At 39.6% G+C, this 22792-nt stretch overlaps 1 protein-coding gene and 1 non-coding gene across 3 annotated transcripts in view; one reads left to right on the forward strand and one right to left on the reverse strand.

Moving 5' to 3' along the window:
* Positions 1-22792, reverse strand: part of MRS2 (magnesium transporter MRS2) — a 34075-nt gene that overhangs the window by 3380 nt on the left and 7903 nt on the right. For both annotated transcript variants that reach the window (XM_012101197.5, XM_004019106.6), the window contains exons 4-9: positions 21744-21856; positions 19883-20056; positions 17157-17287; positions 15966-16082; positions 7576-7728; positions 7213-7330 (exon numbers count right to left, since the gene is read on the reverse strand). In XM_012101197.5, the coding sequence (XP_011956587.1) occupies positions 7213-7330; positions 7576-7728; positions 15966-16082; positions 17157-17287; positions 19883-20056; positions 21744-21856 (806 nt within the window). The remainder of the gene's footprint in view (positions 1-7212; positions 7331-7575; positions 7729-15965; positions 16083-17156; positions 17288-19882; positions 20057-21743; positions 21857-22792) is intronic.
* Positions 5498-5602, forward strand: LOC114109798 (U6 spliceosomal RNA). The gene has a single exon (XR_003586373.1). It is a non-coding gene; the product is annotated as a U6 spliceosomal RNA (small nuclear RNA).

Below are 22792 nucleotides of genomic sequence, written 5' to 3' on the forward strand. Positions count from 1 at the left end.
CCCGAACTTGTCATTGCGCAAGAGTTTAAAAGGAATTTTCAAACTCTGTGCTGCTCTTTCCAATAGGAACTAAGAACAAGTGCCCTAAGAGCACTCAGAGACCAAGAGTCAAAACATGAACTGGAAGGAAAACATGACTTAAGAGTATTTTATGATCATCAATGAACCAATATAACTGCTTTTACTCTGTGTTTCCTTCCAGTCTTTGTTTACATTCACACAGATTTTAATATATAGGACATCCAACTTAAAATTTCTGCTTATGGCCACCCTTGCTGAACTGTGAGGCATCCTGGCCTTACAGCACCTCAGAGTATTTTAAATTTTCAAGGAAAACACAAGTGTTATCTGTGCAACATGATGACAACCGCTGCTCTTGAACTGTTTTTCAGAACAGAAACTCTAAGGTAACACGACAGAAACGCGAACGTAGTAAAAGAAAATTCTGGTCTTGGATGCTGTGAAACAGTAGTTGTTGCTGTTCAGTCACATCCAACTCTCTTGCAACCCCATGGACTGTAGCCCACCAGGCTCCTCTGTCCATAGGATTTCCCAAGCAGCAATACTGGAGTGGGTTGCCATTTCCTTCTCCAGGGGATCTTCCAACCCACGGATCAAACCTGCGTCTCCTACATTGGCAGGGGGATTTTTTTTTTTTACCACTGAGCCACCAGGGAAGCCCCAAACACTAAAAGCATCATGAACCAAGAAAGTCTGGAAACCTCAAAGTTATAGTAAACATTTTCCCTCTCATTTTCTTTCTTTGTGGCCATGCAACATGGCCTGCAGGATCTTAGTTTCTCTGCCCAGATCTTGAACCGGGTCCTGGGCAGTGTAAGCTCAGAGTCCTAACCATTGGACTGCCAAGGAATTCCCATGTCATTTTCAAAATTGTATCTTTTGCAGTGCTGTGCTTTCAAGTTCATGTGTGAATATACAGAATCACAGAATTTAATCTTCCACATGTTAGGAGCCTCAGCTATAGAGATGCCATTATTTATTATCAACAATGGCTTGGTCTTCAATGACTGGGAGCCCAGTTTCCTCCAAGATAGCCATTGCATAAATGACCAATAACCACTGATGGAAATTCAAGCCATATATGATGCAGAAATCTGCTTCCTTTTAACATGAAGTTAGATATCATTTATCAAGAAGACAAGTGCTAATGTCAGTTAACTGCCTGGATGAATACAGTTCCAGTTATTCTAAAAAAGACCCTAATTTATTAAGTAAAAATTATGTTCCAATAAGATTTAGCATACCCAGATTACTGTTCTTTCCTGTAGACTGGTTCTGTAATGCCCTATAAATGAAGTCTGGGATGGCTAAAATATGATGAACTTGAGAGGTAAGTAATTTAAAAATTCCATGTGTCATTAAAACATACACAGAGCAGAGTGTGAGACCTCTAGGAAATTAAGGGAGGGGAATGTGTCTGAAAGTTGGATTTTCAGTGTCCCCCCACCCCACTGCTTTGGGTATTCCCTATAGTATTACGGTACGCTTAAGTACCTATGTTTTGAGCTCTTCATCTCCACCGTCTAGCCTATCTCCTCCTTAGAAATAAGACACCTACAGCATCCTGGTATGCCAAAGGCTACTAAAAAAGCCCTAAACTGATGGGGACATGTCAAAAGTACTTAGAAGATGGTATGAAAGGAACAATTTGAATATCAAGATAAATAATGAGGGCAGTGTGACAGATTGTAACTCACTGACTAAATAAGATCCCATGAGTCCATACTGACACAAATGAATAAATAATTGGGAGAGAAGGAAGGCTCTGACAAAGAACAAAAGCAGGAAGAATGATGGAATTAGCAATGACCATGTGGTAATCATCCCTATAGTATCTGATTCAGGCATGAAGCATTTTTGGGGGCGCAAATATTAAAGAGATGCACAAAACTACAACTAGGTGCCATCCTGCACTGGTCAGAATGGCCACATTAAAAACTGTACAATTAGCAAATGCTGGAAAGGGTATGGAGAAAAGGGAACCCTCCTACACTGCTGGAGGAGTGTAAGCTGGTGCAGCCTCTATGGAAATCAGGAGGGCAGTTCCTTAAAAAACTAAAAGCAGAACTGCCATATGATGCAGAAATCCCACTCCGTGGCATATATCCAGAGAAAACCATAATTCAGAAAGACACACGCACCCCAGTGTTCACTGCAGCACTACTCATGAAAGCCACAAGACATGAAAACAAGCCGAGTGTCCACGGACCCGTGACTGGACAAGGACGTGGCGCCTACATACAGTGGAGTACTACTCACCCACAAAGAGAGTGAAATAACGCCACCTGCAGCAACCCAGATGGACCCAGAGATTACCACACGGAGTCAGAAAGAGAAAGACATGATGTCACTGACATGTGGAATCTGAACTACGACACAAATGAGCCTGTCTACAAAACACAGAGAACAGGCTTGCGGTTGCCAGGGGATTTGGGGGAGAGAGGGAGTGGGAGTTTCGGGTTAGCAGATTTAAACTATTATGTACAGAACGGATAACAAGGTTCTACTGTACAGCACAGAAAACTGCATTCAATATCCTATTACAAACCACAATGGAAAAGAATATTAAAAAATGTATTATATGGATAACTGAATCACTTTGCTGTAGAGCAGAAATTAACACAGTCAACTATATTTAATTAAAAAAACAAAACAAAACTAGAGGGTGCAAATTTGATGAATGGCAGGGTTCTTAGAAGCTACTTAATTCCACAGAGAAAGTAACTTCATAGGACAGAAAATTAGCAGACACCACCTTAACCAAATGATCAGAGTTAGTATCACCAGCAATGAGGAAAACTGACATCGAGGGTCTCCTGATGGGATTCAATGTGAAGAACACTGATAAAAATGTGTCACAATCAGAACCTAGCAATGAAGAGTAACCAGGAGCCAAACAACTGACCTACATTCTTCGTAAGCATCAAGGCCATAAAGACAAAGTGTGAAAAACTGGCCTAGATTAAAGGAACCTAAGGAGACACAATAACTATTAATACACGCAGCACACGATTTAAGATTTTCTATGAGGTAAAGGGCTCTACTGTGCTAAGTGGTGAAACCCGACCAGGGTCCACAGATCAGAAGAAGTGTTGTTTCAACGCTCTTTTCTGATTTTCACAAGTGAGCTGTGGTTATGTAAGAGAATGTCAGTGTTTTTAGAAAATATATACTGAAATATCTAGACATCGGGAGTTTCATATTTGTTGTTTATTCTCAAATGATTTAGGAAAAACTATATATATACTGACAGAATGATAAACACGATAAAATGTTGCTGTTTGAAGAATCTGCGTAAAGGCTGTATGGCAATTCTTTTACTATGCTTGAAATAGTTTGATATTATCTTAAAAAAGAAACTATCAGAAAGGAATTTCTAAAAATTCTTCTAAAAAATTAACAACAACAACAACAGGCATTTAGAAACAAATATTAGAGTGAGTAAGATGGAGGTAGCTTGCAGAAAGAGCGTGTACATAAACGAAATGACTTGGGAGAAGGACAGGAACTCATACAGAGTTACACAGTCACGAGCTGGGAAACTGGCAAAGGTCTTCGGAAGGACCTTCTGAGGATGTCCAGGGCTGGTTTATGTTGCACAAGATAGTTCGGTAACTACGGACTTTTTATTAGATTTGGGATTAAAAGCCTCTTAAGAGATTCCCATCACACTTAGAATAAGCCTGAACGCTTACCAAGCTCCAAATCAACATGCTCTCCCTCTTCTGACCTTCTGACCTCTCACTACGATTTTCGTTCCACTTGACACCCCTCCTCTGACCACTCTGGCCTTCCTGCTGCCCCTTCAACAAGCTCGGTGCACCCCTGCCTCAGTCTTCACATGTGTGGTTCCCTCTGCTTAGGTCACCCTTTCTCCCAGGTCATTCCACGTTCTCTTTTCATTCAGGCTCTGCTCTAGGGTCACCTTCACAACCACGCTATCTCTACAATGCCCCTTGTCTCTCCTCCTGCCAACAGTCTCTCTCCCTCTACCTAGCTTTAATTTTCTTTATGCTTCAGTTCAGTCACTCAGTCATGTTTGACTCTTTGCGACCGCATGGACTACAGCACGCCAGGCCTCCTTGTCCATCACCAACTCCTGGAGGTTGCTCAAACTCATGTCCATTGAGTCGGTGATGTCATCCAACCATCGCATCCTGTTGTCCCCTTCTCCTCCTGCCTTCACTCTTTTCTAGCATCAGGGTCTTTTCCAAAGAGTCAGTTCTTTGCATCAGATGGCCAAAGTATTGGCCAAAGCATCAGTCCTTCCAATGAATATTCAGGACTGACTTCCTTTAGAAAATTTTCTTTATGGTACTGATCACCTAACCTACCACGGATCTGTTTCTTCTCTCTCCCCCACTGAAACAGACTCTATAAGGGCAGGGATTCACTGCTATACCCCCACAGCTAAAAGCAGTGTTTAGTGTGTAACAGGCACCAAACATCATATCTGTAAGATGAATGAATCAATGTACTGCATTTACTTTCCTTTCACATCTTATAAGGAGGTGACGAACACTGCTGCAGGGAGCTTATGATCTTTTTCAGGTGTGTGAGTGAAAGTTGTTCAGCAGAGTCCATGGAATTCTCCAGGCCAGAATACTGAAGTTGGTAGCTGTTCCCTTCTCCAGGGGATCTTCCCAACCCAGGTCTCCTGCACTGCAGGCAGATTCTTTACCAGTTGAGCCACCTATGATCTTTTGCAGACAAGCAATTCCAAGTCTGAGGATCATGGCAAAGGGAAGTGTAGGGTTATTTTGGCATAAATAACTAGAAGAGTAATTTTACTCAGGTGGGCTGGGGGTGCAGTCAGTGAAGAGTCTCCTTGGAAATAACACAACAGTTGAAATCTGGGAGAGAAATAGACATTAACTAGGCAAAAAAAAAAAAAGAGGGGATTCCCTGGTAGCTCAGTGGTAAAGAATCCTCCTGCCAACGTGGAAGATGCAAGCTCAATCCCTGGGTCAGGAAGATCCCCTGGAGAAGGAAATGGCAATCCACACCAGTATTCTTGTCTGCGAAATTCCATGGACAGAAGAGCCTGGTAGGCTACAATCCATGGGGTTGCAAAAAAGTCGTACATGAGTTAGCAACTACAGACCAGACCAGGCAAAAAAAGCTGGGAGGTAAGAAGAGATGTGTGGAAGCAGTGTGAAAATACTGATGAATCAACGGACAGTGAGGACAAGATGGCTGCAGACAAGATGGGGATATGGGCACAGCAGGCCAGGAAAGCCTTACAGGCCAGGGAGTTTCTATCTTAAGGACAATCAATACCACGCCCGCTGCACCTGAATAGTTTTACACAGAAGAGTGACCATTAGAACTGCTTCTTTTAAAGACCACTTTTTAAAAGGGACCGCTTTAAAACAGACATAGAGAACACACCTATTGATCAGGATACAGAATTCAGCACCAGAGTGTGCCTGCTGAACGTAAATGCAAATTCATTTCTAAAGAAATTTCACAGTAGGTGCTCACGTTAGCACCACATACACTAAAATTGGAACAACAGAGAAGATTAGCATGGCCCCTGTGCAAGGATAACATGCAACTTTGTGAAGCATTCCATATTTTTCTAAAACAGAAATATAGACCAATGGAACAAGATAGAAAGCCCAGAAATAAACCCATGCACCTATGGGTACCTTATTTCTGACAGAGGAGGCAAGAATATACAATGGGGCAAAGACAGCCTCTTTAATAAATGGTGCTGGGAAAACTGGACAGCTACATGGAAAAGAATGAAGTCAGAACACTTCTTAACACCATACACAAAGATAAACTCAAAATGGAGTAAAGACCTAAATGTAAGACCAGAAACTATAAAACTCTTAGAGGAAAACATAGGCAGACCATTCTATGACATAAATCAAAGCAAGATCCTGTGACCCACCTCCTAGAGTAACGGAAATAAAAACAAAAGTAAACAAGTGGGACCTGATTAAACTTAAAAGCTTTTGCACAGCAAAGGAAGCTGTAAGCAAGGTGAAAAGACAACCCTCAGAATGGGAGAAAATAATAGCAAATGAAACAACTGACAAAGGATTAATTTCCAAAATATACAAGCAGCTCATACAACTCAATATCAGAAAAACAAACCAATAAAAAAGTGGGAAAAAGACCTAAACAGACATTTCTCCAGATGACATACAGATGGCTAACAAACACATGAAAAGATGCTCAACATTGCTCATTAGAGAAATGCAAATCAAAACTACAATGAGATATCACCTCACACTGGTCAGAATGGCCATCATCAAAAAGTCTACAAAAAATAAATGCTGGAGAAGGTGTGGAGAAAAGGGAATGCTCTTGCACTGTTGGCAGGGAATGTAAACTGATACAGCCACTATGGAAGACGGTATGGAGATTCCTTAAAAATCTAGGAATAAAACCACCATATGACCCAGCAATCCCACTCCTAGGCATATACCCTGAGGAAACCAAAACTGAACAAGACACATGTACCCCAATGTTCACTGCAGCACTATTTACAATAGCTAGAACATGAAAGAAGCCTAGATGTCCACTGAATCAAAGCATGCAACTGCATGGCACATTGCCTGACACATAAGTAAAAAAAAAAAAAATCCCTCATTAACACTGCCTCACAGTGTAATACTGTTGTCAAATCCCTCCCATGTGTAGTTATCTGTTATAGGAAACATATGGTAGTCCCAACCTGCCCTATGTGACAGTTTCCTGAATCCCAGCACAGGCTCTGGTCTGTTCAAACCTAGGCCATTCTACATTACAGGGCTAACAATATTGTTTGAATTTCAAATGATTTACAGTACATATTTTATTCCAATAAGCAACTATACAGGTTAGAACTTTCTTTTTAAAATCCATTAAAGTAGTTCAGGGGTAAAGAATCCACTGTGCAATGCAGGGGATGTGGGTTCAATCCCTGGTCCAGGAACTAAGATCCCACATGACTTGGAGCAGCTAAGCCTCTGTGTCTCAGTTACTGAGCTGATGCGCTCTGGAGCCCCCAAGTCACAACTAGAGAGTCCCTGCACTACAACGGAAGATCCAGCATGACAAAAGTGAAGATTTCGAGTGCCACAGCTGAAAACTGACTAAGTGAAGTAAACAATGAATACAAAATAAAATCCGTGAAAAAGAAATGATCTTCAAAACATTAAAAACCATCCCTAGATTATTGAAATAATACATTCTCACCTCCTCAAGGGAAGATTCCAAATTCATTCCGAAAGCAACTCCCATTAGCCCAAAGAGTGAAAGGGAGAAGGTTCCCATGGTCAACTGTAGGTTCAGCCTCATCATCACATTACGGTGGCTGGGGAGGAGAACAACTGCTTAGATCAGAAGGGCCCACCAACCAAGCACTGCAAATTCACTATTAAAGGTCACATGGGCTAAACATACACCTTAAAAAGACACTCCTATATAGTAGTTATAAATGATAATGATGGGATAATTCTTTCCAAAATGGAAAAACAAAGCTAGCCTTAAACACTTTATTACTGTGCAATAATTACTTTATTAAAAAAATATGGATAGTTTTCTATGACACCATCTTACCTGTCCAGATTGATGAATATGATACTCTGTGAATCATCAATCAATGCCCTGAGTTCCCGAGCTGCGTTGGAAAGATCCTCAGCTAATCGGTAGTAGTTTTCCAACAGCAACTCCATCTCCTCTGCATGGTCAATCCCCGCGCTGCTCTTTTCACTTTAATTAAAAAGAGTTCACATAACTAACATGCCCCCAATACATGTGTTATACATTTAGTAGCACAAAGCTTCCTGAATTAGTATACAATATTCAGTTATCCTCCGCTCCTTGTGGCTCCTGGGTGGAGGACTGGCCCCAGGGTGGCCAGTGGCAGCAGAGAGGCCAGGGAGCCCTCTGCTCCTGGGTGTCCTCCAACATTGAGCAGCTACAGGCTTCCCTGGACCCCCTTCCCAGCATCTCCAGCAGGGCCTTTGCGCAGGTCCCCCGGGGCTTCCCTGGTGGCTCAGGGGTTAAAGCATCTGCCTGCAATGCAGGAGACCTGGGTTTGATCCCTGAGTTGGGAAGATCCCCTGGAGAAGGAAATGGCAACCCACTCCAGTATTCTTGCCTGGAGAATCCCATGGATTGAGGAGGTTGGTGGGCTACAGTCCACGGGGTCGCAAAGAGTTGGACACGACTGAGTGACTTCACTTCACTTCCAGGTGGTATGCTGACCAACACCCAGCAGCCAGTGAAGGTTTACACACTCAAGAGGACCAGCAGTGGGACAACCAGGGCGCCAGGCTATGTGGAACAGATGGAGGCCATGTCCTTGCTAGTTGCTGCTAAGTCACTTCAGTCGTGACCGACTGTGTGATCCTGTAGACGGCAGCCCACCACTGTGGATGGTGAATGCAGTCAAATTAAAAGACGTTTCCTTGGAGGAAAAGCTATGACAAACCTGGACAATGTATTAAAAAGTAGAAACATCACTTTACTGACAAAACTCTGAACAAAGCTATAGTTTCTCCAGCAGTCATGTGTGGATGTGAGAGTTGGACCATAAAGAAGGCGGAGTGCTGAAGAATTGACACTTTTGAAATGTGGTGTTGGAGAAGACTCTTGAGAGTCCCTTGGACTGCAAGGAGATCAAACCAATTGTAAAGGAAATCAACCCTGAATATTCATTGGAAGGACTGATGCTGAAGCTGAAGCTCCAATCCTCTGGCCACCTGATGCGAAGACCTGATTCACTGGGAAAGACCTTGATGCTGGCAAAGATTGAGGGCAAAAGGAGAAGGGGTGACAGGATGGGATGGTTGGATGGCATCACCGACTCAATGGACATGGGTTTGAGCAAACTCAGGGAGATAGTGAAGGACAGGGAAGCCTGGCATGCTGCAGCTCATGGGGTCACAAGAGAGTCAGACACAACTTGGTGAGTGAACAACAGTAATTCAGGTATCACAAAAAAAAAATTAGCCTCTGCTTTTTCTATTATTGTGATTGAGACCAGTCTGAGTGGCTTTGCTAACTGATCCTAATCATGGCACAGGTAAGTTAAGGACACGAGTTTATCCCTACACAGGCTTTACTGTATTCCACATCCCTGAACTCAGCGATTCTCATGCAAATACACAAACTACCATTTATAGGAAAATCCAGACATGTGAATGCTGACAAATGAGTGCAAAGTCAAATCACTATCAGGTAAAACACAACCAAAAAGTAAAAAGGAGCATAATGAGCCTTTCCTCTCCAAGGTAAATGTATAGTAGCACTTCCATACAGGAAGAAAACTGGTTCTGAAAATGTAAATACAGTCAAAACAGCTCAAGACAGCAGAGGAGTGGTATGTGGTGCTCACGTTCTCCCACAAATACATCAAAATACATCCACTTGGGACAATTCTCACTGAACATCTACTGAACACCGCAGATCTCAGACTTCCAAAATGGTAAGAAAACCTTCACATAACTGGGTAGGACAAAAGAAAAAGGGGAAAAGATAAAGAGAAGGGAACTGGGATGGGACTGCTCCTGGGAGGAAATGGTGACAAAGAAAAGGTTTTCATCCCTGGGGAAGGCACCTCACTGGTGGCGAGATCAGCTGGGATGGGGAGAGGCAGCTGGGGAGCCTTGGAAGAGAGTGCAGCAACAGGTTTGTGGAGGGCAAAGTGGAAAGACCTGCATAGTTGGTTGGTATGGGTGCCTGGCACTCCCCAGCCTCAGATGTTCCTTCATGGGACAGGTGGAGCCTGGGTGCTGAGGCTCAGGTTTCATCATGAAAATTACCCAATCAAAGCAGCAGACAGAAAGCCAGACTGGGGGAGGGGGAAAAAAGCAATGTAAGAGACCAATGGGATAACAGAATGAAGTGTGCCAATCTACACATAAACGTGATTCCAGAAGAAGAGAAAAGGGGATGAAATATGTATTTGATTAAATTGTAGCTGGAAACTATCCAAACCTAAAGAAGGACCAGGTACAGAAAGCACAGAGGGTCCCAAACAAGAAACAAATCCACACCAAGACATAAAAACAGCAGAAGTCAGATAGCATTCTAAAGGCAGCAAGAGAAAAACAGAGTTAATTACAAGGGAACTGCCATAAGGCTATCAGTTGACTGCTCTATAGAAATGATGCAAGCCAGAAGGGAGTGGCAAACTATGTTCAAAGTTTAAAAAGGGAAAAAATCTGCAACATGAAGTCCTCTACCCAGCAAGAATATCATGAACGATGGGGAAATAAAGACTTTCTCAGATGAGCAAAAAATAAAGAATACAGCAATGCGAAACCTATTTTAAAGAAATATTGAAAGGTCTTCTCTAAATAGAAAAGAAAGATACAGTAAAGAGGACCTCACAGTTGGAAAGTAAATCACTTACGTGAGCCAGTACAGAGGTCAAATAGGAGAAAAACCTATTTACAAAAGGAAGATAAACACAAGGAACAGTAAAAGGATAAACAAGATGTGATATAAAAAAGGACATCAAAATCATAAAACGTGGGGAAGGAGAGTACGAAAATGCTGATTCTTATTTTTTAGAATGTGTTTGAGCCTATATGGCTATCAGCCTAAAGCAAGCAGATATAAGAAAGGGTTAATATACCTGAAAACGGGGCAACTACAAATTAAAAACATATAATAGCAAACAAAACAAAACAAAACAAAAAAACCCCAAAGAGAATACAAGGGTAAGAGAAAAGGAAATCATCAAACCACAAAAAGAAACAGAAAAAGACAAAGGAACAAAAAGGAAACAGAATACACTGGGAAACAAGGTTTAAACTGGCAGTAAATATATAAGCATCATTAACTACCTTGAATGTCAATGGACTGAATACTCAAATCCAAACAGAATGGCAAACTGGATAAACAAATAAGAGCCTATGCTATGCTGCCTACAAGATAGCCATCTTAGGGCAAAGGACACACACAGATTGAAAGTGAAGGGAAGGAAAAACGCATTTCATGCAAATGGAAATGACAAGAAAACAGGAGTTACAATAATCTTATCAGACATATAGAACAAAAGCCATAAAGGAAAAGAAGGAAAATATATAATGCTAAAAGGATCAATGCAAGAAGAGGATTTTACACTTGTCAACATATATTGCCCCAAACACATAAAATACTAACAGCTAAAAAAGAAGAAACTGATGAGAATATAACAGGAGACTTTATCACCCCATTCACATCAATGGGCAGGTTTTCTAGACAGAAAAAATCACTAAGGCAACAGAGATCCTAAATGATATGACAGTTAAGACTTAACTGGTATTTTCAGGACATTATTTCCAAAAAACCCAGAATACACATTCTTTTCAATTGCACATGGAGCATTCTCTAGGGCTGACCACATACTAGGACACAAAACTAACCTCAACAACCATAAGAGTAAAGAAATTATTTCAAGCATTTTTCCTCACAACAGCATGAAGTCAGAAATCAACCAAAGGAAAAGAAATCCATATGTTACTACCCAACAGGTAAATGAGGAAATCAAAAAGGAAATTACACACCTACCTCAAAAAACAAGAAAAAAATATCTCAAATTAACAACCTAACATATGACCTAAAAGAATAAGAAAAAACAAAAAAACAAAACCTCAAGTCAGCAGGAGGAAAATAATAAAGATCAGGAAGGAAATAAATTGAGATTTAAAAAAACAGAAAATAACAACAACAACAACAACAAAAAACACCCAACACCAGGCTTCCCTCATGGCTCAGAGGTAAAGAATCTGACTCCCACTGCAGGAGACACAGCATGGGTTTGATCCTTGGTTTGGGAAGATCCTACATGCTGCAGAGCAACTAAACCCGCATGCCACAACTGTGCTCTAGAGCCCAGGAGCGGCAACTGCTGAAGTCCCGAGCGCCTGGGAGCCCGTGCTCCGAAACACGTGCTCCGAAGCCTGTGAACCACTACTAGAGTAATCCCCACTTGCCAGAACCAGAGAAAGTCCATGCAACAACAAAGACCCAGCACAGCCAAAAATAAATAAAATAAAATAAAATAATCAGTAAAATCAAGAACTGGGTCTTTGAAAGGATAAACAAAACTGACAAACCTCTGGCCAGTCTCACCAAGAAGAAAAAAAGACAGAATCCAAATAAATTAGGAAATGAAAAAGGAGAAATTTCAACTGATACAGCAGAAATACAAAAAACCCTTCAGAGAATACTATGAACAATTATATGCCAACAAATTCGACAACTTAGAAGAAATGGACAACTTTCTAGAAAGATACAGTCCACCAAAACTAAATCAAGGAGACAAGATAACCTGAACAGACTGATCACTAGAAGTGAAATAGAATCTGTAATTAAAAAAAAAAAAACAAACAAAAACTCCCTACAAACAAAACTACAGGACCAGGTGGCTTTAAAGGTGAATTATTCCAAACACACAAAAAACTTCTTAAACTATTCTAACACTGGAGAGGGGGAATCACTCCCAAAGACATTCTAGTAATAGGAAAGTGTGTTAGTCACTAGTAACTGACTCTGACACCATGCTCTGTCCATGGAATTCTCCAGGCAAGAATACTGGAGTTGACTGCAATGAAGCCACAATCAATCATCTGCTAACAAAACTAAACAAATACCACCAAAACAGAAAACCACAGGGCAAATACCTTCAATGAATACAGATACAAAAATTCTCCACAAAATATTAGCAAACTAAATCCAACAACATACAAAAAAGATCATGTACCAAAACCAAGAGGGATTTATCACAAATTCACAAAGATGCTTCAACATATGCAAAACCAATCAATGAGTGCTCAGTCACGTCCAACTCTTTACAACCCCATGGACTGTAGCTTGCTAGGCTCCTCTGTCCATGGGAATTCACAAGGCAAGAATACTGGAGTGGGTTGTCATACCCTTCGAGGGGTTTTTCTCAACCCAGGAATCGAACTTGAGTCTCTTACATCTTCTGCATTGGCAGGTGGGTTCTTTACCACTAGTGCCACTTGGGAATCCCCAATGTAATACACCATGTAAATAAAAGTCAAAAACCATATGATCATCTCAACAGATACAGAAAAAGCATCTGACAAAATTCAATCCATTCATAACAAAAACACACTAAAAAAGCCACTTATGACAAACCCAAACCAATATAATATTCAACAGTGAAACGGTGAAAGTCTTCCCACTATATCTGGAATAAGAAAACAAGGAGGCCCACCCTTACTACTGCTATTCAGTGTAGTAATGGAAGTCCTAACCATGGCAGACAGACAAGAAAAGGTATTCAAACTGGGAAGGAAGAGATAAAATTGTCATCATATGCAGAAGACATGAAAATGCATAGAAAATCTTAAGGACTGCAGAAAAAAATCTACTAGACCTATAAATGAATTCAGCAAAGTAGCAGAATGTAAGATTAACATTCGTAAATCAGTTTTACACTAACAATGAAATACAGAAAAGGGAATGTTAAAATTAAAGAGGATTCAAAGAAATGGAAAGATATCCCATGCTCTTGGATTGAAAGAATATTGTTTAAAGGGCAATACCACCCTAAGTTATCTACAAATTTAATAGAGATCCCTATCTAATTACCCGTGACATTTTCACAGAATTAAATAATCCAAAAATTAATATGGAACCATAAAAAGCCCAGAACTGCCAAAGCAATCCTGAGGAAACAGAAACAAAACAGGAGGCTTAACTCTCTCAGACCTCAGACAATACTAGGAAGCTACAGTAAAACAATGTGGTAACTGGAACAAAAACAAGACTAGGGATAATGGAACAGAATAGAGAACCCAGAAACAAACCCACACATCTATCGTTAATTAATCTTTGACAAAGGAGGCAAGAATATACAACTGGAAAAAGACAGTCTCTTCAGTAAGCAGTGCTGGGAAATTTGGAAGGCTGCATGTAAGTCAATGAAGTTAGAATACACCCTCACACCCTACACAAAAATAAACTCAAAATGGCTTAAAGACTTCAAACATAAGACATGATATCATTAAACTGTAAGAGAGCAAAGGCAAAACATAACCTGACGTAAATCGTGCCAGTATTTTCTTAGGTCAGTCTCCCAAGACAACAGAAGTATTGATAAAAAAGAACAAGTAGTACCTAATCAAACTTAGAAGTTTTGCACAGCAAAGGAGCAATTAAAAAAAAAAAAAAAAAACCGAAAAGACAACATACAGACTGGAAGAAAATATTTGCAGATGATGCAACTGACAAGGGCTTAATTTCCAAAATATACAAATAGCTTATACAACTCCCAAAACCATATAACCCAATCGAAAAATGGGCCAAAGACCTTAATAGACATTTCTCCAAAGATATGAAATGGCCAGTAGGCACATGAAAAGATGCTTAACATCACTAATTATTAGAGAAATACAAATCAAAACTACAATGAGGTACCACTTCACACTAGTCAGAATAGCCATCATCAAAAACTTTACAAATAACAAAAGCTGGAGAGAGTGTGAAGAAAAGAGAATCCTCCTATTCTGTTAGTGGGAATGTAAATTAGTGTGGCCACTATGGAAAACAGTATGGAAATTCCTTAGAAAACTAAAAATAAAATAAAATTATTGTATAATCCAGCAATCCTAGTCCAGGACATATACCTGGACAAAGCTATAATTCAAAAAGATATATGGACTCCAACGTAGCATATTCACAGTGTAGCAGCACTATTTACAACAGCTGAGACACTGTAACAACCTAAGTGTCCGTGGACAGATGAATGAGTATACAACGGAATACTACTCAGCCATAAAAAGGATGAACTAACGCCATTTTTGCAGCAACATGGATACAACTAGGGATTATCATACTAAGTGAAGTTAGAAAAACAAATACATGATATCATTTATACGTGGAATCTAAAATGTGGCATAAATGAACCTATCTACAAAACAGACATAAAAAACAGACTTGTGATTACCAAGGGGGAGGAGGTGACAGAGAGGGATGGACTGGGAGCCTGTAGTGGATGCAAACAATTACATATGGAATGGCTAACAACCAGGTCCTACTGTACAGAACAGGGAACTATAACCGGTCTCCTGGGATAAACCACAATGGAAAAGAATCTAAAAAAGGAATATACATAGGTGTGTAACTGAGTCACTGTGTTGTATAACACAAATTAGGACAAAATTGTAAACCAAATTATACTTCCATTAAAAAAAAAAAAGTTACTAGTTTTTTTCCCCCTCTTTAGTTATACCCCCAGTCCTACCAAAGAGGATAAGCAGGAATGAAGCGCTCTGGAAAAGACACGTATAAAGCATATTAGAGACAGACTGGCTTAAGAAGGAAAGCAAACAAGAGTTCAAGTGTTTGAGTTTCTGCTACTATATCTATCTGTTAGGATACAAAGCCCTTTTTATTTTGTTTCCTTATTAAGATATAGATAACTAATTTCTCAATTAAAAAATCTGTACACACTACAGAAACTATGAACATTACAAAGGTGTCTGTATTAATCTCTGATAATGATAGTTACAAAGAACACAAACATTTGAAAAGGCAGCATTTAAACTTGTGTATACAGAAGAAGCATACATGATTTTTACGTTCCTAAGAGATGAAAGGTCTGTAAGATGAGTGTTTTTATGTTAACCAGACTTACAGAATCTGTGCCAGTGTCTCCTTCGCCTCCCTGCACTCCACCCACCCTTTGCCCCACCCCTCCCGCGGACCTCTCCAGCAAAGTTAGCCGTGTATGTCACTCTGTTGGTCAGGCATTTGAAGATAAAGGCAATGGTGTGTTTATCTTTATAGCTGTTGTATACAGAGCAAGCACGTAACAAGTCCTCATTAAATTCAGTTAGATGCAATACGGAAAAGGAAATAATGAAACGGGGGATGAAAAGTGCACCCTCTATTCCAGAAAAATGTTCTTCTTTATAAAAAGTTATCTGAAGAAGACAACTGATTCTAAGGGAAAAACTAACAAAGCATCACTGTTCACTTACAAGACTCGTGGGTCACTCCACTTTGTCAGACAGAGCTCTTCCAGCAGCTCTTCTTCATCCAAGATCTCTAAAATGGACTCTTTGAAGATTTTAATATCTGTTTCTAACTCTGACAGGCTGTAAGAATAATTGTATAGAAATGATCAATAACATAAACCTGTAAAAAATTTTCCTACAGGAGCAGTGCCTTTCTAATGTCTTATCAAGCAGACTCCCTTATACACTCATGATAAACACCAACTTGTAAAAAGTTTTTGGTATTTACTAGGCAGTTTGAGAATCAATTCCCAATACAAGACTGTTAATATATTAAGTGATAAAATTAAATGATGATATAATTTTCAGCCTATGTTATTTATCTCAGAAACATACAATCACTGTGATGTAAACTTTTGGGGCCAGAAATTTACTTTTATTCTTAATTATGGCAGTGATAATACAAGAAGAGACCATTTACTTTTATTTGATAAGAACATCCTAATATTTTTCGACAAAAAACTGACTCAGGAATTTAAACTGTTAACTCTTAAAAGTATTTTAGTGGGTACAAATCCTGAGGGACTGATCATTCAATCTGTAATACAAATTAATATATTAAATTCTGGAACGCATTATGATCAACAAACAAAAACTTTATGAACTTTGGAGGGAAAAAAAAATGATTTGAATATAGATCTGTCATTTAGTAGCTATTAAAGTTTAGACAAGTTATTTAGACCTCGATTTTCTTATCTTCAAAATGAGGACCATGTCAACAGGACTGATGACAGGTTGAGATGAGATCACACATATAAAAGAGACTGATACAGCATTTCATTGAAAATAGCTTTTCAATAAACATTTGTTTGTGTGCCCCCTTTAGCTCAACTTCCCACCTAGGCTACTGACCCTAACCCTAATTCTTTATAAAAAGCTGTTTAAAGTAACCCTAGGCTACTTTCCTACTTTAAAAGTTATGAAAGATTTTTAAGAATAATGAAAACCAGATATGGCAATGAAGGCACTGAGATTAAGTTTCAAAGTAAATAATGTCATTACCATTTGGAAGACTAGTTGGTATTTTTAAGATAGTTAATAACTATACTAATTTTGGATCTGAATTTACCTTAAATGTTTCACTCTAAGACTACTAAAAGAGAAGTTTAAGACATTTGTGTCTAATTCCCAACTTGGTAAATCAACCATATTTACCTTTTGCCATTTTGTAGCAAGATGTGCAGTTTGCTTCTGTCTATGGAAGAATGTTTGGGATCCACCAAAGCGTCCAATGTCTCAAGGATCAGTGGTTGTAAAATGCTAAGTTTCCCCTGAAGGGTGTTGATCTAGATAACAACATGACCTTTCATAAGAATTAAAACAATCTTTTTAGAATACTCAGGGTCAGTGAATCCTCTGATTAAATACAGAAATCGAAAATAGCTAGGAAGGTTGGTAACATTTCAGAACATGGTTACTGTTGGAATGCCTATCCCAGATGATTAAAAAACGAATCTCCTAGGTTAAAAGATACTCATGCATAATGTTGTTGCCAGGCTCCCATTTGGGTGACAGGAAATTAATTCCTGTAAGAGTCCTCCCCCTACAGACACTTAGAATGAAAGGAATGGAAGACTGATTAAAAGAAAAGCTGCCATTCCCTGGTTAAAACAAACTTCACGTCTGGTAAACAATACCCACGTTCTTTGTAACAGAATAGGATGTAGTTCAGAATTCCTATGAACAAAGTTATTTTGCAAAAAATAAAAATGCTCTTTAAAAAAACAGAACATATCTTAAACTTTAAAAAGTAAAGTTGAAAAGTCAAATGTATATTTGTTATTCATGTTAATATAGGCACAGCAGGATTAATCAGCAGGTATGCACTGATACAGATATGTGTATGCATGCTAAGTCGCTTCAGTTGTGTCAGACTCTCGGCAACCCTACGGACCACAGCCCTCTGTCCATGGGATTTTCCAGACAAGAATAGTGGAGTGGGTTGCCCTTCTCCATGATATAGCTATACTATCTGTTAAAATATTAAAATACTTCCAATAACTGTTAGTATGCAGTGTAACAGTAGCTGAATTAAGTAGTGAAATTAACAGTGTAAATTGCAATACACTCTCCACCCCAGCATGAGCTCCTGAGAGCTGACTCAGTCTGTGTTGCTTCAGCACTGACCACTGTTCATGTACCTTCATTTCTTTCCTTCTATTATTTCCCTGCTCAGTGAGTGGGCTTCAACTAGCCACCATCTCATTGGCTGGTACTAGCTGGTGCTGCTGCCTTTCTAACCCCAGGAAGGAACGGAGCCATCTCCTACTACCTCAACAGAGCAAGGCAGACAAAGAGAAGGGTGCCAGGCACCACCAACCCCCGACCCACCTCATGCCCCCTTTACTCTCCCCTCTTCCCTCCTCTTCTCCAATCTGGTTAGGATGGCACTGGCTCTTGCTTGTAGCCAGGTCCTGAACAGTACTATCCTGACTGATGGGGGAAGAACAGATGACGAAAGATTCGTCACGGCCCAGAAAGCACTGACCATCCTTGTTCACAGCTTGACAGGATCCCCAGACCCTCAGTGATTATCAATTTAATACAAGCACTGTGAGAAGTGTACACGATTCCTAGGTCAAACTAGGTCTCAAACAGAGGCATCATTTAGTTACTTCAGACAAAGGATTGTACCAACAAATCAAAGAATGGTTGGTAAGTATCAGAATGATCTGATGAAATATTTGTATTATATTTTATCATGTGTAGGGCTTCCCTGGTTGCTCAGACAGTAAACCGTCTGCCCGCAACGTGGGAGACCCAGGTTCGATCTCTGGGTCGGGAAGATCCCCTGGAGAAGGAAATGGCAACCCACTCCAGTATTCTTGCCTAGAAAATTCCATGGAGGAGCCTGGTGGGCTATAGTCCATGGGGTCACAAAGAGTTGGACACGACTGAGTGACGTGACTTCACTTTATCATGTGTAAGCAGTTACCCAACATACAATTTAGTTAAGAGAATAAAATGGCATACAGCTAAAACCTTTTGGTATGTTCATTTGTATCATATTTAAGATAAAGTATTTTGAATTAGCATCCCTGAACAGGATGTCAGGATAGACAACCTGAGATGTGTTTCACTGAATGTCATAACATGACTGTTAGAGACTCTGTATACTATACCTAGAGACTTTAGATCTATTTCAGTCATAAAGTTTAAGAATTAAGCACTTTCCACATATAAGACCCTGAGATGTTTCTATTTGGGGGGAGGGTGTGGTTACGGCAAGTGCCATTAGAACAATACCAGGGCTTCCCTGATGGCTCAGTCGTAAAGAATCCATCTGCCAGTGCAGGAAACATGGGTTCGATCCCAGATCTGGGAAGATCCTACATGCCGTGAGGCAACTCAGCCTGTGCACCAGAGCTACTGAGCCTGTCCTTGGAGCCCAGGAGTCACAACTACTGAGCCCAGAAGTCACAATTACTGATGCTGAAGCCCTAGCACTCTGGAGCCTGTGCTCAGAAACAAGAGTTGTTGTCTAGTGGCTAAGTCATGTCCGACTCTGCGATCCCATGGACTGTAACCCACCAGACTCCTCTATCCATAAGATTTCCTAGGAAAGAATACTGGAATGGATAGCCATTTCCTTCTCCAGGGGATCTTCCCAACCCAGGCATCGAACCCCAGTCTCCGGCATTGCAGGCAGATTCTTTACCATCTGAGCCACCAGGGAAGCCCTGAGCAACAAGAGAAGCCACGCTATTAGAAGCCTGTGCACAACAGCTAGAGAGAAGGCCCCGCTTGCTACAACTAGGGGAAAGGCCACACGGCAACAAAGACCCAGCACAGCCAAAACCAGAAAAAACCAAAGGGTCTTCCTCCTCCATAGCACTGTAAAATCAGAAAACATTCAAGAAGCTGGACAAACACAGGCTTACCCGATACTGCAAGAGTGCTTCTATAGCTCTAAACTCAAAAGGTAAAGGGTATGTGACAAGTTGACCCTCTCCAGCCAACTGTGAAGGGAGTTCCCGGAAAAGCCACTGCTCCAGATTTAAATTACGATAATCTAGTATCAGAAGACACTCCGGAGTTATCACAGCTTTCAAGTACTGTTAAAAAAAAAAAATATATATATATATACACACACACACATACATATACATACACACATGCTCGCACATATGTGTAGATAGATATATGTACACAGGCATATATGTAAGTTTTAGAGTTGTAGGGAAAAAGTAACATTCAGAAAATATTTAGAATTTAATACTCTATTAATTTTTAAAAGCTATTTATTTGGCTGCACCGAGTCTTAGCTGCAGCACGTGGGACCTAGTTCCCTGACCAGGGATCAAACCCAGGCCCTGCATTGGGAGCAAGGAATCTTAGCCACTGGATCACCAAGGAAGTCCCAATACTCTTATTAATTTTGGACTAAGCCTAAATCAAATCACTGTTCATTTGGTTTTTCAAAAACAAATCAACAAAAACAAAAAACCAAGACATTTTTTTTTAAAAGAAAGGAAGCCTAAAATAAATGCAAGTCTTAATACCTCACTCACTCTCAACAGAACTAGAATTAAGGAAATTATGTATTTACTAGGATTTCCAGGGTAATCAAGAGAAATATAGAGAACAAAGGAAACAAGACAAGGTCTTAAAGTCAAGCATTCAGCAGATTTTTAGAAAAGATTAATCATGATTGGTTTGGTTGAAGTGGGGAAATTTCCTTTTTAAAACATCATCAAAACATACTAAGCTAATCTGAAATCATAAAGATAAAATGTGGCCTTAGTGCTCTAATTTAGAACACTATGAAGTTAAAAATTTACTCTGAAGAGAAAGGCTAACATATTCTGTTTGGGTCATTTTACATGCAGATGTTTTTCGGTAGTAAATACCACACAAACACACGGCCTGCGGTGGCTGAATCTGAGGACGGCAGGTATGGAGGAACTCTAACGTACACATGTATTTTTTACTGCTTGGAGGTTCAGTGCCCCCACCCCCATGAGGCTCAAAGGTCAACTCTAATACGAACATTTTTATTCAAAAAAGTTGAAAAATTATACAGTGAATACCTACACACATACCAATTAGATGCTATAATTAACGTTCTTCTATAATCCATGTAAAATGAGTTCTACTCCTAACATGTTATATTATAAAATAGTTCACTTTATCACATACTTCTCTATTACAGAGGCACTTTTTAAAAAGTTTTGAAAAATGCTAGTTATAAACTTTAGGGACTTTCCTGGTGGTCCAGTGGCTAAGATTCTGCGCTCCCAATGCAGGGGGCCCCCTGCTCAATCCCAGGTCAGGGAACTAGGTCCCACATGCAGCAACTAACATCCAGCAGTCAAATAAACAAATATTTTAAAAAAGATGATAAAACATAAAGGTTACTTCTAGGCTATTTCGAAAACTAGAATATATTCTTAGTAGCTGAAGTTGCAACGCAATTACATATATACTGTATATGACTGAAAAAGTCTGTTATAAACCAAGAATCTTTCTCTTATTTCAGAAACTAGAGACTAAATTCAAATAGTGAGAAAGGAGACCGCAGTCAGACCTTTTCCATGATTAACAGAGCAGAGCTTCACCTGCTGAGCACAGGTACACAATTCACGTAAAATGAGTTCTACTCCTAACACCATGCTATATCACATAATAGTTTCACACATCTATTTTTTAATTACAAAATTACTTTTAAACTACTGATCAAGATAGTAAGGAAGGAACTTTAAGACTGCAGGGGAGACATGGAAATGAAATACAATCCTTTACCTCCATTCGCATGATAATCCTATTGTTTCTGGTTGTGATGCTCATTAAATGCTGAAACCTCAAATCTCTGGCTTGAAGACCTAATTCTTGATATAAGTCAGTTTTCTTCCTTTCTAAAAAAGAAATGTATTCAATAAAAAGAGTGGGTAAACTTATAAACCAAAAAGTTCAGATTTTTATATCAGAGTACCCATCCCAACACCACTGAGATAATCTATTACTACCAGAAACAAGAGCTAAAATGGGTCTTTTTGCTTTTGTTTTTGCAATTTATGCCACTGCACTTTTTAAACTTTTAATTTTGTATTGGGGTATAGCCGATTAACAATGTTGTGACAATTTCAGGTGAACAGCAAAGGGACTCAGCCATATAGATACACATGTATCCATTCTCTCCCAAACTCCCCTCCCATCCAGGCTGCCACATAACATTGAGCAGAGTTCCATATGCTATATGGTGGGTCCTTGTTGGTTATCCATTTTAAATATAGCAGTGTGTACATGTCCATCCCAAACTCCCTAATTATCCCTTTCCCCTGACTCTCCCCACTCCCCCTACAACCGTAAGTTTGTTTTTTAAGTCTGTGAGTCTTTATTTTTTAAGTTCATTTGTATCATTTCTTTCTAGAGTCCACATATAAAGGATATAACATGATAATTCTCCTTTTCTGTCTGACTTACTTCACTCAGTATGACAATCTCTATATCCATGTTGCTGCAAATGCCATTATTTCATTCTTTTTAATGGCTAAGTAATCAAAGTGGGTCTTTGTAACACCCATTTCTACCTCAAAAACATTCAGGCTAAATCTGGTCGAAATAATTTTTCTATTCTCCTCTTAACCATACTTCATAAAATTTCTCTGCACTTAGAGAAACCCCTTGGGACCAGTATAAAAACCATAGTTATACATCATTAGAACTTACAGTAACAATTCCTAGCTCCAGATGCATGGATTTTTAAATATGAACTGTACAGAACTACATTTTCTACTGTTTCCTTACTATATTATTAAGTTCAGCATTTTAAATCTATGAACAGATGGTCC

The sequence above is a fragment of the Ovis aries genome, chromosome 20, assembly GCF_016772045.2.
Source record: "Ovis aries strain OAR_USU_Benz2616 breed Rambouillet chromosome 20, ARS-UI_Ramb_v3.0, whole genome shotgun sequence".
In the NCBI taxonomy this organism is placed as follows: domain Eukaryota; kingdom Metazoa; phylum Chordata; class Mammalia; order Artiodactyla; family Bovidae; genus Ovis; species Ovis aries.